At 34.2% G+C, this 19,636-nt stretch overlaps 1 protein-coding gene across 2 annotated transcripts in view; it reads left to right on the plus strand.

Moving 5' to 3' along the window:
• Window positions 1-19,636, plus strand: part of PCDH15 (protocadherin related 15) — a 613,865-nt gene that overhangs the window by 374,367 nt on the left and 219,862 nt on the right. For both annotated transcript variants that reach the window (XM_045581870.1, XM_045581869.1), the window contains exons 14-15: window positions 5,633-5,826; window positions 18,885-19,017. In XM_045581870.1, coding sequence (XP_045437826.1) covers window positions 5,633-5,826; window positions 18,885-19,017 — 327 coding nt within the window. The remainder of the gene's footprint in view (window positions 1-5,632; window positions 5,827-18,884; window positions 19,018-19,636) is intronic.

Genomic DNA, 19,636 nt, shown 5'->3' on the forward strand with positions numbered 1-19,636 from the left:
ATGTCACTCTTTCTAGATTTTCTGCCCTCAAAAATCAAGAGAGAGAGAATAAAGGATGTAGAGACTACTTTGCATATTGAATATCAACTATAAGTGAATCCTTTCATTATTTGCCTCACACAGTGATTCTCAAACCTCACAGCACATAAAACCCTCTACCATCTTTTACACATCTCTGAAATTTCATCACATGTTAGCCTTTCTCTAATTTGTCATAGTCAGCTTTTCTCAGAGCCTCATTCATTCCTTCCCCTCAAGGGTTCTCACAAGGCCCTTCCCTGCTCCATGAACTGCTCTTTTATTTTTTATATTTATTTTTTTAATTTTTGTTTGTTTAAAGTATTACATATAGTAGTACATATACCAGTATCTCCTTTTTCCCCCCATTAACCTTCCCGCAGCCTTCCCTACCCCCTGTTGCATGTCCTCATCCTCCCACCCCCAGGGTCTTGTGTCCATTTGTTGAGCTTATATGTATGCATACAAGTCCTTTGGATAATCTCTTTCACCTCCTCTCCAACATTCCTCAGCCTTCCCGCTGTCATTTGACAGTCTGTTCAATGCTTTACTGCCTCTGGATCTATCTTTTTGTTCATCAGCTTATAATGTTCTTTATTTTCCATACATGAATGAGATAATGTGGTATGTTTCTTTCATTGCCTGGCTTATTTCACCTAACATAATGCTGCCCAGATACATCCATGCTGCTGCAAGTGGTAAGAATCCCTTCCTTTTTACAGCAGCATAGTATTCCATTGTGTAGATGTACCAGTTTTCTAATCCACTCATCTGCAGATGGTCTGTTTCCAAATCTTATCTATGATGAATCATGCTGCTATGAACATAGGGGTGCATATATCCTTTCTGACTGGTGTTTCTAGTTTCTTGGGATATATTCCTAGAAGAGGGATTACTGGATCAAATGGGAGTTTCATTTTTAGTTTTTTGAGGAAACTCCATACTGTTCTCCACAGTGGCTGCACCAGTCTGCATTCCCACCACAGTGGGTGAGGATTCCTTTTTCTCTGCATCCTCAACAGCACTTGTGGTTTGTTGATTTGTTGGAGATAGCCTTTTTGACAGGTGTGAGATGGTACTGCATTGTTGTTTTGTTTTGCATCTCTCAGATAATTAGTAACTTTGAGCATGTTTTCATATGTCTCTTGGCCTTCCTTATGTCTTTTTTTTTTTTTTTTTTAAAAGTTTCTATTTAGGTCCCTTGCCCATTTTTTTATTGGATCATTTATCTTCCTTTTATTAAGTTGTATCAGTTCCCTGTAAATGTTGTAGATTAAACCTTTATCAGTGATAACATTTATAAATATGTTCTCCCATAGAGTGGACTTTCTTGTTGTTTTGCTAATGGTTTCTTTTCCTATACAAAAGCTTTTTATTTTGATGTAGTACCTTTTTTTCTCCCTAGTTTTTCTTGCCCTAAGAGCCATATCTGTGAAGAAATTGCTTCGACTTATGTCTGAGATTTTGCTGCCTGTGGATTCCTCTAGAATCTTTATGGTTTCCCATCTTATGTTTAAGCCCTTTATCCATTTTGAGTGTATGGTGTAAGTTGGTGGTCAAGTTTTAATTTTTTGTATATATCGGTTCAATTTCCCCAACACCATTTATTAAAGAGGCTGTCAGACTCTATTGTATGTTCATGCCTTCTTTGTCAAATATTAATTGAGCATAGTGTTTTGGATCAATATCTGGATTCAGTATTCTATTCCATTGGTCTATATGTCTGTTCTTGTGCCAGTACCAGGCTGTTTTTAGAACAGTGGCTTTGTAATACAGATTGAAATCTGGTATTGAGATCCCACATACTTTGTTCTTCTTTCTCAGTATTGCTGTGGCTATTTTGGGTCTTTTTTTTTTATTATTACAGACGAATTTTTGGAGAGTTCTTTCTAGGTCTGTGAAATATGCTGTTGGTATTTTAATGGGTAGTGCATTGAATCTATAGATTGCTTTGGGTAGTATGGATGTTTTAATGATGTTGATTCTACCAATACACGAACTTGGTATGTTCTTCCATCTGTTTATGATTTCTATCTCTTTTTTCAGTGTCCTGTTGTTTTCCATGTATAGGTCTTATACCTCCTTAGTTAAGTTTATTTCCAGATATCTTAATTTTCTAGGTGTGATGGTAAATGGGATTGTTTTGTGTTTGTTTGTTTTTTAATCTGTCTTTCTATAAGTTCACTATTGGTGTATAGAAATGCCATAGATTACTTGGCATTAATTTTGTATCCTGCTACATTGCCGAATTCATTTATTAAGCCAAATAGTTTTTTGATGGAGTCTTTAGGATTTTTTAAGTACAGTATCATGTCATCTGCAAATAAGGACAGTCCATGAACTGCTCTTAATCCATATTTTTCCATCATGTTCTCATCTGTGAGACCCAGTTTAAGTACAATCTATGCCAAAGGACTTTGATGTCTATTCTGCAACATACTCATTGTGCTTTACGATTATTTTTTGAATAGCATTTGTTACAATGTGTCAATATGGATTCTCTTTTTTACTAATATTTTTTCATATATAGTAAATTTAAAATAAATAAACAAGGCCTAATTTTACTTACCAAATTTAGTCTATTGCCAGCTCCCAATACAGTGCCTGAGACCATGTAGGTAGGTTCTTATTATATTATCTTAAAATGAATGTTTTCCTCCAGATTATTATTTTCCCTAATTTAAGTTTGGAAATTAATTCTGGTATGATTACACCAAGTAGATGGAGCGAGCACACGTCCATAACTCTCTCCTTACAGAAAGGATGCAATATTTTCCATACTTTTCTAAACTCAGGTGTACATGCCAGAGTTCTCTTTGCAAATTGAACTTCATTTGAAGGAGAGCAAACGTATTCATGAACTTAGTTTGTACTAAATATGATGAGATTTTACTTAAGTGACTCTATTTCTTTTAACTGCCTAGTTTTGAATGTAGCAACTTAGGTATGAATAAGCAACTTAGGTAACTGCCATTTCTTAAACCAAACAATATCCAGGCCTAAGCCTCGCTGCCGTGGGTGGAGCTAAGTGTCAGCCCCACCCAAACAAAGACTATGAAGGGGAATTCTTACTCCCAGAGGAAAATGAGGGACTCTTCCTAGAAACAAGGACCCAGAATGCCCAGGAGGCAGAAATGCCAAGGGATTAACACACTCATGATCGATTCAATCATAATTAATTTCTAGTGAAAATATACTTATATTCATATAAAAAGTCTACATTCACACTTTTATATTATAGTTTAGGTCTGTGATCATTTCTATGTCAATTATGACTTTCATTCTATTTCTACTTCATTTTTGAGACTCCAATTTATTTTTGCCTTTATTTATTAAACTACTCCTTGCTAGTGGTTTCTGTGATACTAGCTGTGGTCCCTGAAAATATTAGCTTATCTGTGGTTTGTTGGTCCTGCAGTTGCAGGGGTATTTCTGTCACTTGTGTTTTGTGGTATTTTTTATTTTTTTGTATTTATGGCACCTCCCAGATGAGTGCCTTCTTCAGTTTAATTACAATCCAGCTTATCCTTCCTTCCAAAATCATTTATGAAAATGTTAAATAAGACCAGCCATAATACCTACATCCCTGAAGCATGCTTCTCTATATTTTTTTAACTTGATGCATTGCCATTTATCATTAAATTCCTTTAGCCAATTTAAGTCCCACAAAGAATGTTAATATTGAGTGCAATTTGAGCTAAATTTTAATTAAGATTCCCTGAGACATGTGTTAAGTGATTTACTATAATCAAAATTGATATCTCCTTTGCTACCCCCAGTCATCCAATTTTCTAATTTTATCCACACACAAAAGGGAATGAGTTTGTCTGGCTTGAATAGTTCTCCATAAATATACATCATTCATTTTGACAAGTTCTGGAAATAGTTTCCTTTTCCTTTGCCTTTAGGACTATGTCTGTCATTCTCACATAAGCCTTTCCTCTGGCAACCACATCTATCTTAGCACCAAATACCAAAGCTTAGATTTAGCTGAATTAATGCCAGCTTCACAAATTCTCAAATTTCTTCTCTCTCTCCCTCTCACTCTCCCACCTCCCCTTACCCCTCCCCCTCCCCCTTATTCCTCCTCCTTCCCTTCTCCTTCTCCCTCTCTCCTATTTCTATAAATATTATCACTCTAAATGCAGTGGGTAATAAAACTAGAACTAGAATATGCACAGTTTTTTTCTGTGGATGGCATGATGGGGTATGTAAAGCACTTTGCACTTTATCAGGACAATAAATATAAACATTTGAAAGGGCCGTTCGTTAACATTGGGTTCCTGAATTTGAATTCAGCTTTCAAGGTAAATGTGCACATTCACATTTTATCTCAAAGGTACACCAGCGTGTCCAGAAGTCTCCCACCCCCCAAAGGATTCTGTTAATGATAAAGAACCAGTTTTCTAGAAGTGATGTTCATGGATGAAAATATATAAGAAAATATCAGTAAACAAAAACATTTATCTGCAAGTTTATTAAAATCATTCAGTGTTTTTTTCTTTTCTTTATTCAATAGGACACTTTTAATTGCGTTTTTCTTATGTGTAAAATGGGACCACCTTCCTTTTCTCATCCATCACTTTTGGTATGGTAAAAACAGAAAATTTTCGAATGTTTATAAAACATTTATATGATTTTCCACTAGAATTTATCCCCCCCTTAAGTAAATGTATTTTTATCAGAAGATGAAGGAACCTTATTTAACATTAAATTACTATCTTAATTACGCCATGTGATACTAATAATGGTTACTCTGTTTACACACACACACACACACACACACACACAAAATGACCCAAATATAGCATTTAACTGATATCATTTTCTCTAAAATAATTAAATATGTGCAAATTTGCCTTATAGATGCTTATGAAATATCACTTCAGGTATTCTGAATTGAATCCCTTTCCTAAAAAAAAATGAAAAAAAGTTTCTTGGGCTTGATATTTCAATTTTTACTTATTCTACACTTAGGGATGCATTTGTTTGATTTTAAAAAGCTAATACTCTAGGCTTGTTTATGATTTATAAGTCAGTGTGGACAGATTATAAGAATCTTTCCTAAATCCAATGTACACAAAGGGACATGAGAACAAAAGAATCTCTGGGAGACAAAAGCGAAAGCATAAGGGGTGGGGGCGATGGGGGCATGAGAGCAAAAGGAAGAAAGAGTAATAAAAGCCAACTTCACCAGTTTCCATTTCTCCAGGCCTCAGTCCATGTAATATGCGTGTATGTGTCAAGAGCAGGAGGTAAAACAGAGAAAAAATAATTACGTTTTCAATAGGGATATTAGATTTACTTCAGGGCTTTCCTCTTTTTGCCTTTATTAAGTTAAAATAAAGGTAGTCTTCAAGATCCAAAACCTTTCTCTTCAATCACTCTTACAAGAAAACTAGAGAAAGATCCTTCCTGATGTGATTGCTGCAGTAGCATAACCAAACCTGGTAGGTAGCCCCAATTCAAGAAAACAAGCGTGTATTCGCGAAGAAAACTTCCTTTACTGATTTTGTTTCTGTCTTTGAAAGCAAGCTGCTTTTGTTGGGTGGGAAATAACACAATAGTGAAAAGTTAAGTCCCAGAGGATTGATGTTGTGATTTTCAATTCCAGCTCACTGCATTCGACCCGGACGAAGGGACAAATGGGGAGATCTCCTATGAAATCCTGATTGGGGATCAGGGAGACTTCGTCATCAATAAAGAAACAGGGCTTGTCACCATCGCTCCAGGGGTGGAGCTGGTGGTGGGGCGAACCTACGCACTCACGGTCCAAGCCGCGGATAACGCTCCTCCTGCAGAGAGAAGGTAATTTCTGTTGGAACCAAAGCAGTGTTTTCATCGCTCCCATTAACCCCACAATTAAATTTAAGAAGCACAGCAAGCATCCTTTTATCCTGTGAACATCTAAATTAGATCCGAAAATCAGAGAGACCGGAATATTAGGAATTGCATATCCTTATTTGGTTCAGTTGTGGGAAGAGGAAAGTAAAGAGAAGATTAAACCACAAAATGATTAACTATAATTGCACAGATATGATGGCCGCAGGTCTCTGTTCAGGGGCTGGGCAGTGCAGAGCGGAAACTGGAAAATATCAGAGACATGTATATAATTTACTATTGAAAAGCAAGGTTGATGATATGAGATCTCAGAGAGCAGTAACATGGAATGTCTCAGATTTGAAGCCATGTCTCAGCGTCTCGGTAGTTATTAAAAAAAAAAATTTATATATATATATATATATATATATATATATATATATATATATATATTTTCTATCTATATACAAATATATACACATAAACACACACATATATATAGAAATATATACACACATCCTACCTATAGAATTTATCACTTACCTATAGAATGTATCAATATATATTCTCTGTGTTCATACTCAGCTAGATATTGTGAGAGGGTAAAAAGCAAAATTTCTCACTATTACAATGCATTTATCTAGTCACCCACCTGAGGTATCCCTTTTATTAATGTCTTGCTTATTTCCTGATTTTCTGTATGCATTTCAAGAAAATGTGAATGAATATAAATGCATTTTTGCACTTTGCTGAGTTCCCCTCCCCCCCGCCCTCACAATAAATCCTGGGTTATCTTTCCATATGAATACGGAATATTTCCCTCGAAACTTTTTTCATAGCTACATAATATTCCTTTATATGTAGATAATACTCTCAGAAATTCAATGAGGGTGGATTTTTAAATTTTAATTGCTCTTTTACTGACAGTAAAGTAATAAATAGCTTTGAACATACATCATATTCTATGTGGGCACCTATTTCAATAGACTAAATTCCCAGAAGTGAAACCAAAGGGTTTACGCACTTGTAGGTTTTAGAAATAACTGTCAAATTATACTATGTAGGTCTTAAAAAATTTACAATTCCAGTTGCCAAGTTGAGAATGATTAATTCTACACAGTCTCTTAGATGTGTGTCACATCAAATATTTGTCTTTTGTTTGTCTTTTTGCCAATCAAATAGGTAAAAAATAGCACTTATTTTATATCCATTTGCTTATGAGTTTGAGTACAATTCTTATGTCTAAGAGCCAGTTCTATTACTTTTTCTATAAAATCTGTGTTCATAGTCATTATCCATCTTCCTATTGATATGTAAGCCCAAGTAACTGTTATTGTTGGTTTTCTCCTAGTGATTTACTGGCTTCATATTATATGTTTAAATCTTTATTGTATTAGGGATTTATCCTACTATACAGCAAGATATTTTAGGAAATTTTGCCATTTTCTCCACTCAGTACTGGATATAGCTAGAGTAGGTTTACATGTGTGAGTACATGAAACAGTTTATTTTTGTATTGTATTAATTAATTGTATTATTTTACATATGAACAAGTGTATACCTACACTTGTTCTACCCTGTATATTGGATAGTTCATCTTTTTCTCACTAATTATAAATGTTACAGTTATTTTATCATGCATTTTCTTATGTGTATGACTTTGACTCTAGACTTATTCTCCTAAACCATTAGCTAACCTATTTTTTTCATGAGTAACTGTCAGATAATTTTAATTATTCAGGTATTAAACCATGCTTTATAATATGGTGATGCTATCTTACCTGAATGCTGTTTTTCCTAAAAAATTTTCTGGTTAATCTTTCTGTTATCTTTCTTTCCTTTACATTTAAACAACTTAGTTCAGTGTTTTTTTGTTTTGTTTTCTTTAACTGTGTATATATGTGTGTGTGTGTGTGTGTGTGTGTGTGTGTGTATATATATATTTGAATATAGATATGTTTAACATATTTTTATTGATTTTAGAGGAGAGAGATATAGAAACATAAATCATGAACAAGAATTATCGATTGGCTGCCTCCTGCATACCCCACACTGAGGATTGAGCCTGTGCCCTGGGTATATACCCTGACCAAGAATCCAACCCCAAGCTCCAGGTTCATAGGTCAACACTCAACCACTGAGCCATGCTGGCCACGCTTAACTGTATTTTTATTGAGAACATATCAAATATATAAATTAATTAGGGTTAAATTATTTCATTTTGATAATGAATCTTTCTAACCAAGAACTTCCTGCCTCTTTATTTGTATGCTTTATTTATGTCCTTTAGTAGCTTTTATTTTTTTAATATTTTCTTTGTATAAGTCCTATACATTTTTTTGTTGGTCTGTTTCTGTGTCTTGTTATTGTAAATAGAGTTGTTTTTCTTATTCTTCTTTCTGGTTGATGTTTATATATATGAAAGCTATTAGTTTCTTTATATAAATTTTAATCTACTTTCTTATTTAATTATCTTGTTTTTATAATTTTCAGTTGATTTCCTTATATTATCCAGGACTGTATTTTATAAATAGTGATAATTTTATATCGTTCTATCCATTATTTTTCTTTTAATTTCACTTGCTAGTTCTTACAATAAATATACTTTTTTTTATGAGTAGGAATGTTTTCTATGCTCTCATTTTATTAGATTCTTGGTTTTAAAAATATATATTTTATTAGCATAAGAAATTATTGTTCTATTCCTATTTTATTGACTTTTTGAAAATAATGGTAGCCTTGGCCAGTGTCCCAGTGGTCAGAGTGCCCCTCTGTGCACAGAAGGGTCATGGGTTCAATTCCCGTGTAATCAGGTTGTATGTTTGATCTCTGGCCTGGTCCAGGCGCATGAAGTAGGCAACCAATATATCTCTCTCTTCCCTTTTCTCCCTCCCTTCCTCTCTATTGTAAAAAATAAAAGTAAGGATGGTGGTTAATTCAGGTTAAATAAATACCTATCATCTATGCAGACAGTAATGCTTTTTTTTCTTGAGTAATGGGATGCTGGTTGACCTTAATATATGTTGTTTCTAAATAAACCTATTTTATATTTTTTATATGAATTCCATTAGGTTATGACATTTTAATTTTGAAATTTAGTTGCTGGATTATGTTTGTTATTTTATTTAGTGAAATTAGTGTGTTTTTATTTTTGAGAATTTTATGAAAATTTTATACACTTGTTGTAATATATCATAAAATAAACAAAACCCACAAGTAAATACAAGAATTAACTAGTGTAACAGCAAGTATAAATGTATTATAAAAATATTTTTAAATAAGAAGTAAATCCAAATTTGGTGCTCTGAAAAAAAAGAAACAACAAAAATCAAAATAAATAAACCACTAGCAAATCTACTAAAAAAGGAAAAAAGTACAAATTTACATAATACTAAGATGGAAATAATACAAAAACAAAATCACTATATTTATTATGAAATAGTTTTGCTTTAATAATGTAAAATTTGAAAACATGAATGAGCAGGATAATTTTTTTAAAAGACAATAATTTACCTAAATTGATCGCCCAAACTAAAAAAATATTAAGAGAACAATCTTATAGATGAAATAGCAAAAGTGTTCAAAGAGCTACTACCTAAAATTAGACCATAGCCAGGCAAATTGGCAGGAGAACTGTAACCAAAAAACCCCACCACCTTCAGAGCGAGTCTTTTCTCTCCTTTTTGCTCTGCTGGAGAGGAGATAAAAAAGCAATGTTTTCTCTGCAGTACATTCAAAAGGCAGGTTTATCTCTGCACACCCCTCTTATCTTTGACCATGGAGATTTAAGAGGTGGACCCCTAGTTTCTCATTGGTATTTTAAGACAGTTAGTTCTAATTCTCCTTATTATCCTCCCTTTTAATCTCTCAAGAATGTACCATCCATTACCCTTCCTTGATACTATCAGCTACAGAAGATCTGTTCCTCTCCCATTATCTCTTCTTCTCCCTAACCTCACCTCCCACTGTTATCTGCAGATTTTCTGGTCACTCTTATGGAGTTTAATTTCTGCCTTACTAACACTCACTTCCACAGTACTTGGGTCAAAATTCTTGGTGACTTCAATATTTAATATGTGTTTAAGGCATATGCAAACTTGTGGTCACCTTAGTCAACTAACCTTGGAGACAGGCTTAGTGCCTGACTTCTTTCAAACTCCAAACATGATCCTGAGCAACAACTCCAAGCTCATCTTGAAAACTTGCTCAGAAAGCAATGATTCCCACCCTTTTCACGTGGTTTTTTTGTTTGTTTGTTTTTTAATATATTTTATTGATTTTTTTACAAAGAGGAAGGGAGAGAGATAGAGAGCTAGAAACATTGATGAGAGAGAAACATCAACCAGCTGCCTCTTGCACACCCCCTGCTGGGGATGTGCCTGAAACCAAGGTACATGCCCTTGATCCGAATCAAACCTGGGACTTTTCAGTCCACAGACCAACGCTCTACCACTGAGCCAAACCGGTTTCGGCACCATTTTCACTTTTAACATCCCAATCCAAACTACTGCTCTCTCTACTTCAGGACTCTGAAAACCTCCTCTGATTAGAAGTCTAGTTAGACTTTTGCCAGAGCCCCCTTCAGTGGACTGCATGATTCTGGTAACAGTCTCATCTTTCCCTTTGCTTAGATTTTTTTCGTGCTTTTCCACTTCATTTTGAAGTAAAAGGCAAAATCATTAAAAAAGCCAGTGGGGCCTAGCACATTTTGTCATCTGCCACCAGCCATAGGACACTCCCTCTTGTCATATATTGTTATCTGGTCTTCTGCTCAGTTCTGCTTCTGTTAGACCTCTCCAGTTAGCTCTCTGGTCTCCTCTCTGTCCTTGAGACTGGCAGCTGCCTTCACATCTTTGAACTTCACTTTCACCTCCTCTGAGACTATACCAGCTACTTCCTCCATGTCCTCATTTCCTCTAGGTTTTAACCCCATTTTCACTTCCTTTTCTAACAACTTTTTACAGAAGCTTTTTCTAACAACTATTTATAGTTGCAAGAGGCTCCCAATACTATAAGATCCCTTTCCTGTCATTAATTTTATCTTCTGCACCATGCAAGTGTGATGTGTGTTTGCATTTAGAGTATGACATTTATTGTCTGCGTGGCCTCCTCCCTTCTAGAGTGCTAGTTACCAAGGACAAGAATCACTGTGGGATGGTTGTCTCATATGTGCAGAGGTCAAAACAATTCTGGAATGTCCTAGATTCTTAACAAACATGTTTTTGTTTTGTTTTCCTATGTTCTTAACAAACGTCATTTCTAGATTTTAAATAAGTAAATTGGAATAAATGACAGTATAATACAAAACTCACATCTAGTTTTGGGTTCCCAAAATATGAAGACAAATTTGAAATTGTTTTTCTTTCTCTTATGGTAGACACTAATTCTATCTAATTTTGTTTCTAATAAGTGGAAAAAAATAGTTGTCAGTGAGAATAAGATTTTCTATTCAGCCCAACAAACCAATGATTTATTATACAACTTCCATTTACTATGCTATGGGAATACAAAGACAAAAATAGTAACATCATTTGTAGGTTAAAAAATAAAGTTAGAAATAGAAGTATAAAACAATTACATTTAATTTAGCGTGATAAATTTGATATTGAGATAAATACTTGGCTTCTGGGGTTTTGAGGAGGACAGTTATCATAGTTTAGAAAAATTGAGTAGAGGTTAACCGGGTGAAAAGAATATGTCACATTATTTACTAGCCTTCAAGGTCTGAAATAGCTTGGTGCTCATGGACAATTACAAGTCAATCAGTGTTACCTACCAGTGCATACTAGTAAACAGTGATTAAAGGAGAATTACAGTCCAACACATGAAAAATTTAATTTGCCTTGTTAAGAAGCTTGGATTTATCTAGTCAATGGAAGGAATCATTGGAAGAACTTTTTCATTAGAAAGTCATGTGGAATTATTTTAGTCTTAGGAAAATCACTCTGTTGACTTTATAGAATACATTTCTGGGGGACACAACTGGAGAAAGAGAAATTACAAAGAACACCACTAGGTGAATCCAGGGAAAATGCTGCTGCTGATGGCTTGACATGAGCATGTTGGGAAGAATGGAGAAATGGAATTGTCAAACTGAGAAAAAAATTTCAAGGACTTTTTCCTGCATGACTGGGTGGTGATGATGTTAAATGGTGTACATGGTTTGGGTGAAGGGAATGCGTTCTGTTTTGAACATATTTAGTTGGACTTGGCCATAGTTCATATATACAATTAGCAAATGGATGTATGTTCCTGAAGGTGCTGTTTCTTGTGAAGAAGCATATTGAATATTTTTATGTAGTGAGTGATTACAGGATCTAAGCTAAGAGTCAAAGTTTGAGCAAATTTTAAATAATAGCTTCACTCATGCTGAGCTATCCTGAAGAGGAATTAAACATGATTGATGGTATTTAATTACCATGCACTAGGGCCAGAAACCATGCAAGCTACTTTATATACAACATTTCTAATTTTAACAACATTATGATTACTACATAATTATATTTTTGCAGACCAAAAATTTGAATCTGAGAGAGAATAATTGACTTAGCTAAGTGACCCCTTGCCTAACCTCCCTCCCACCCAGTAAATAAGTACTAGAATCATAATTTGAACTCAAGACAATTATATTCTATGTCTTCTCCTCCACTCTATTTCATATCCATAACCTTATGTAATACTTATTTTGGAGAAAGACATACTACAATTGCTTAATAATAGAGCTAATAATACTAACTTATAAGAATAAAGGCGCCTGCTGTTTTATCATTTAAACTTTTATTAAAGTCCTTTAATAGTCATTAATTTATTTTGTAATTTTTTTCATTAACAATATACTATCCCAGTCTAATCTATATGTGCTTACATATTACTAGAAGCCCAGCATGCACTGCCCACCTGGGCAGCCTCACCATGCTTGCAGCCCGCCCACCCGCACTGATCTTTGGTCCTTCTGGTGTTAGGGCCACTGAGTTTTTATAATATAGATGATGAATGTGTTTTTAACCACTTTATTATTTAGTGGATGAAATTTTATAATACATTCTTACTCAGTTCCTATTTGCAAGTCAGATCTCTGATTTGCTTAGATACACCTGCGATAACTTGTACAATGCGTTTGATTCTTTAACAATGTGGGCTTTAAGGGTGCTGACCTCCAGCATAGTGTAAAATCTGCAGATAACTAGTCTCTTCTCTTCATATGTGGATTCCCAACCACAGAGTTGACCCTGGATCAACTCAGGTATGAACTGTGTGGGTGAATTTAACTGTTGGCAAATTGAAAAATAAATGCATATAAATGGATTCACACAGTTTAAACATGAGTCGTTCAAGGTCAACTGTAATAGGTTTTCACTTGCATGAAATTTTACTTCACTCCAGGAACGAAAGCACCACCTTCAGAAGCTGAATGTACAGGACTCGTTGATGACACTAGGCATTTAGTTGCCCTAGTGTCATTGTTTCCTTTATGGACAATGATTGATCACTAAAAGCTCACTAATAATGTTTGGTCAAATATCATGTGGGACCTGCATAGAATATACCTCCATTCTACCAGCTTGGATAGCGTCCAATTCCTTATAGGATAATGGCATATGCTGTTTTCTAGAGGAAGATTAAGCCTTCAAATTGAGTTGATGAATTAACTGGAGAGTGAGGTTTTGCTTTCAGTATTTCCATACAGAAGGCAGATGCTATTGGAAAATTATTAACATAAAAGTATAGATTGTGACATCATGTACAAATGCCAGCAATGGTGGCATTTATTTATTAACTATTTAATGTAAACCTAATTAAATAGTAACATAAAAAATCATTTATCTTAACTTTTTTTACTGGTGACCTCCATAAGTTAAATAACACTCTCAAAATAAGAATTTTGTTGTTGTTGTTATTCTGTTTGAGTAAAGTAGCTAAATAGTAAGAGTAAAAAGAATAATAGTCTATAGCGTTTTTACTTTTTTAAAAGATTAAAAACAAAATAAAAAATAAAGCTTAGGGTATAGCATTTTTTTGGTATATGTAGGTCTCCTTATACTTATGTACTTGAAATAAATTACATAAATATGTTTTTAATATTAATTTGAATAAAGTACTACTATTAAATATTTATGAAGACATAGAGAATATAAGAGAGTCTCTCCCAAATATCTTATAATGAAAGTATTATAAAATCATTGATGCATGGCATGGCATACTTTTTTGAGTCCCCATTTTTCTCATGGAATCTAAGGCTATATCTCATTAATACAAGATTAAATCATCAATTTGCAAATAAATATACATATATTTTTTTATATTCTATATATTCTGAATATACTTTAAAATAACTTCACACAATATATTTAATATTAATAACAAATGAAGGTGGTTTTAGCAAAAATTTACTGAGTTGTCACAATCCCTAGCCCCTTGTGGAGGCACTGAAAATATAAGATTTCTGCTCTCAAAGCATTCATATAGAGCCACAAGGAAATCTGGACATGTAACAGTAGATAATTGTAAGTGCGGGATAATTGGATAGGAATGATAATGGCATTGCTAAGCAGAGGGAACCTAAAAGTAAAGACACAGAGACATGGTAAACTATGCTGTGTTGTGGGAGCTATGTATTACTTGGCACATCTCAGCATATTATTAAACTTCTGAAAGCCTTTCAACCAGTTTCCATTGTTGTCAAAATGAAGTATAAGTAAAATACATGAGTGCCTGTCCCTTACCCATCTCTCTTTGCCCAATTTTGATCCCATTTTTAGTCATACAAATTTTGAGGTTTTTTTTTTATTGCTCTGTAAATTTCCATTTTTCTCCCTCTCTATAATGCCCAATGCATCTTATATCTAAGTACATCTTGCATCTTAAGACTCTGTCACTGTAGAAGTCCCTGGGAAGTCTCTCTAACCTCTTATGTTTATTTTATTATGGAATCTTTGCTTCCTATAGAATCCACTCTGAACTTCCAAAATAGTAAAATAGAACCCATTAACATTGAACTAAAAATATAGCTCGTCTAACACAATTTTGCTGGTAGACAAAGTAAAAAAGAAGGTAATTTCTCTGTTTTAAATCTACTGAAGAAAACAATATAAACACTATAACCTTCACTTTAGAAGCAAGATAGAAATGTAGAATTATGACTAACCATCTTGTAGGATATGTTGGCACATATAATAGAAAGTTACAATCCTCTAATGCATTTTATTACTGAATATTATTGTCATATCAAAAAAATGACTTTTTATCATTTTAAGTTAACCATTCGTAGGCCTAAACATCTTAGTCTACCCAACTGCTTCTTTATTCATATTTTATTTGGTCTTAGAAACAGTAGTGCTATGGATGATGCTTCATTCATTATATAAATGATTATTAAGTCTTGAAATAACTTGAGATGACATCCATCATTATAAACTAAGGATGTTTTATACTCACACAGAAACACACAGCAGATAAGTAAAAATGCCTCTAGTTTACTCCCCAAATTTGTTCTTGTGAAATACAGAGAGAAAAGACAGACAGATTTTGAGTTCAGGAGCCTTGCCTTTTAGTTTATCTGCTTTTGCTAATTAACTTTATAACTTGAATTCAGTCACTTAATCTTTTTTACTTTCTAATCCTCTCTCATAAAATGAGAGCGTTAAATTCATGAGTTTCAAAGGTCTTTCAAAAAATTTAAGATTATCTAAGAAAGTAGATCATGTGCCTTGTTGTACTTTGACCTTCATTGCTATATGAGAAAGAGAAAAACTTTACAGTTTTCATTTTTAGAAATATTCATCCACATTTTATGGGCTACATGATAAAAATAAAATTTGTATTATACAGATGCTCAGTTTTATGCATTGAATAGTAGCTCTAAAAAGTACATATAAAATGGTCACATAAAATGTTATTTATCTAGTGACTGCCCTGTTTTAATATGTACTTAGCTGATGCTATTGAGTTATTACTGCATATTAATGCATTATTGATACCATGTTATTGTAAATCCTATCATTATCTAGTTTTAGGAAAGCTAACTCTTGACACTGTGCTGACATTAGAGATAAAAAGGAGATAGCTGCCAAAACTGGTTTGGCTCAGTGGATAGAGCATCTGCCTGCGGACTGAAAGGTCCCAGGTTCAATTCCGGTCAAGGGCATGTGCCTTGGTTGCGGGCGCATCCCCGGTGGGGGTTGTGCAAGAGGCAGCTGATCGATGATTCTCTCTCATCGATGTATCTAACTCTCTATCCCTCTCTCTTCCTTTCTGTAAAAAATCAATAAAATGTATATTCTAAAAAAAAGGAGATAGCATTTTACAAAGCAAGAACCCTCAAATAGGTCAATGCTTATTTAAACACATTGTAGGGAAGTGCCAGTATTTCACAGATGAAAAATGCAAGACCTTGAAAAATGTTAGACTTGGAAATATGATCTTCCTTAAATAACTCTAAGATCAAAGTCTAAAGGGGTAAAAACGTAATGAGTTCTTCTTGTATTTGAATTATCATGGAAAGAAGGAGCAGGAGGAAAGGGAGGAAAGGCAGATGAAGGTGATAGTACTATTGGATCACAGAGGTTCTCTGTTCTAGGATCTAAGGTCTTTGTATTTTGCATTGTTTAGTTTCCTCTCTATGGCAAGTCACATGCATCATCTGAGTTGGAGGTCCTTGTTTAGTATTGATAATGTAAAGAGTTTAGCCCTCTAATGGGGAAAGTTGTCAAAGGGGGAAGAAGGAAATATACAAAGTATAGTAAGGTTAATGAAAGAGATACTTTCACAAAGTGGATAGAGATTCATATTCTCTTGTAAAGTATTCCAGATCAGTAAGCCAAAGTTTTAAAGCAGGAAGTAAGCTTTGAATTTGGAGTACAAGTGAGTTCTACTTTTTTTTTTTTTTAATTTTATTTCTAAAAGGAATCTTTTCACCTCTAGGGTTACTGAGGAGAGCTTAGGTCAGTTTGTAAAGAAAACCTTGGGCTACTAATTTAAAAAACTATTGAGCCTGCTTGTTTTCCTTGTCAAGAGCTTCTGGAGCATTGGTTTCCAAAACTGAGTGTGTGGGGAGAGCCTTGTGTATCTATGAAAAATGTAGATTCTTACGCCCCCACCACATGATTTTCATTCAAAAGGTCCAATTCCTAAGACTCATCACACTCTTATTCTGGGGAGTGGAGAGGGCATACCAGGCCTGTAGGCATTTAATTTAAAAAAGTGAAAGAATGAAATTAAAACCTCTAAACTATGATGACTAAGGTAAGTGCAAGCTTATTTACCCCATTCCATAAAGTTCAGTTTGAAAGCTTGTATTGAAAATGTATCCATAATAACTGATAAATATGTTTTACAGGTATTATATATACATATATAAATATATGCATGTATATACACAAGTGAACACACAAATATAAATGTATAATCTTATATATATAATCCTTATGCTAACCCTAGAATTATTTCTCATTTCAAAGGCTTGGTTGTTAAAATATTTTGAAGTGAAATGAAATTAGAATTTGATTAAAATGATAAAATCAGAGGCAAAATTTAATACAGATATTTTAACTAATTATAAAAATCTAAAAGATTTTAATTTTAATTTAAAATGTGATTGCTTTATATTGCAGTAAACATAAGTACAGTATTTTTTTTAAAGTCACTGCAGTTTTTGGAAAATGTTTAATATTCTATAGGTATGTAGAAACTATTTAGATTTATACATAATATACTTTGACAAGCTATAAAAAACATATTTAGTGCCTATGACCTAAAAGCTTGTCAAAAAGTAGACTATCTCTATAGAAAAGCCCAAGCAAACATTGGTGTGCAATGATTGGAGCAACCAAAATGACCGGTCGCTATGATGCACACTGAACATGCAGGCAAGTGAGTAGTTAGGAGCGAGCAGACAGGCGAGTGGTTAGGGGCAAGCAGCAGGCAGGAGAGTGATTAGGGGCAAGCGGTTCCAGATTGAGAGAGGGATGTCCTACTGCCGCATGTCCAACTGCAGGGATTGGGCCTAAACCAGGCCTCTAGTTTTATTATAATAATCTTGGGGGGGAAATGTTCTGGTGACCATATCTTTTAATTGAAGCATTTAATAAAAAGAGCTTTGATCTGATTTTTAAAAATTCTAGACTCCAAAATAAAAATTATATGTGTTTTGAATAACAATTCATGTTATTGTTACAATAAGTTTAAAACAACTCAAGCAGTCCTGTTCTTCAACATAGGAGACTAGTTTTGTAAATTGCCATGTCTCATTAATACACTTTAGCCAGTGTTTCATCTGAACAGACCTTGAACAACTTGCTTCTTTAGCTTTTACTGTGTTAAGAAATCTCAGTGCTGTCAAAAGTATTGATCCTGTCAATTTAATATTTTTGTTCTAATAATAGATTATCTTCTTATCCTCCAAAAATTCCTCACCAATGGAACATTTTAATGAAATATAATTTTTAACTGTTCATATTATACTCCTTAAAGATGTAAAATGTTATTGTGTTTGCAACTTTTTTCTACAACGATCACTGTATGGTCCTGAATTTTGACAAGCATTTACATTAAGCCATTGATGTTAGCAACCAAACTAATAAAAACTCAGCCCCTATTTTGTTTTGTGTGTTATTTTAATCAATACATCCTTTCCTGGTTTAATAGGAAGTGAGCCCCAAGGACAACTCATATTAGGAGATATTTACAGAATGTGTTTTTGCTATTAAAGAGGCATTACAAAATAATGTCAGAGGTTAAAGCAATATCATTTATTGGCCTCCTTTGGGCCACTATTTCATTTTAATTCACACTATCAATATAAGTAGGGGGGATGGAACAGTACGTGAGGCATTACCTTTCATCTTAAGATAATTTCATTAAAAAAAAAACTTTACATTTTGGTGATAGCTTTTATTATCATGCCCTTTGATTCTGAATTATATCTTTATTTTCTAAAAAAAATTCCCAATTTTCTCTCTCGTAAACCCAACAACAGAATAATACCAGATGTAGTCTGTCATTAAATGTGTAGGATTTTACCCATCTCGCTGGCTTTGCTTTCTCTGCAGGCACTCCATCTGCACCGTGTACATTGAAGTGCTTCCTCCAAACAATCAAAGCCCTCCCCGCTTCCCACAGATGATGTACAGCCTAGAAGTCAGTGAAGCCATGAGGATTGGTGCTGTTTTATTAAATCTACAGGTATGTTCTTGAAGCGACAACCTTGAAGACTAATGGGCTTATATTTGCGCCTGCCGGGGTAAGAGCTCGCATGTCTGCATACACTTGAGTCAATGAAAATTCCATCTGGAAAGGAAAGCAGGGGTACTGTAGATGGAGGGTTTCCACAGCTAATCTATGCTATTGATTGCCACAATTGAGGAACTAATGTGAGCTGGCAGGGATTAGCTGCAATCATTACAAGAGAGAATGAAGGGAGTGGAAACAGGCACTTGAATATTTTGTACGTTGCATCCAAAGAGTCTGCAGCTGACTGTTATTTTCTGTCTTGGCTTTCTCTGCCCTAGCAGGATTCATTTTTGCTGCAGTGTTATATGGAGAGAATAACTTTACATGCACAGGCTGATGGTAGGCAGTCCCAATTCTGAGGCACACTTCATTCTATGGCCATGGGCAAATCATGTAATTGCTGTGTCTTGGTTTATTTAGATGAAGGGGGAAGGTTTAGCTGATATTTTTATTTGCAGCTTCTGATTCATGGGCCTATGGATTACTTGCAGGATGATAATTTGGTTTTCACTTTGTGTGTCTTCCTAATTAAAGCATATTTGGCCAGAGAAGGCTGTGTCTTCAACTGAAT

The sequence above is a fragment of the Pipistrellus kuhlii genome, unplaced genomic scaffold (genome assembly GCF_014108245.1).
Source record: "Pipistrellus kuhlii isolate mPipKuh1 unplaced genomic scaffold, mPipKuh1.p scaffold_m20_p_15, whole genome shotgun sequence".
Classification (NCBI taxonomy): domain Eukaryota; kingdom Metazoa; phylum Chordata; class Mammalia; order Chiroptera; family Vespertilionidae; genus Pipistrellus; species Pipistrellus kuhlii.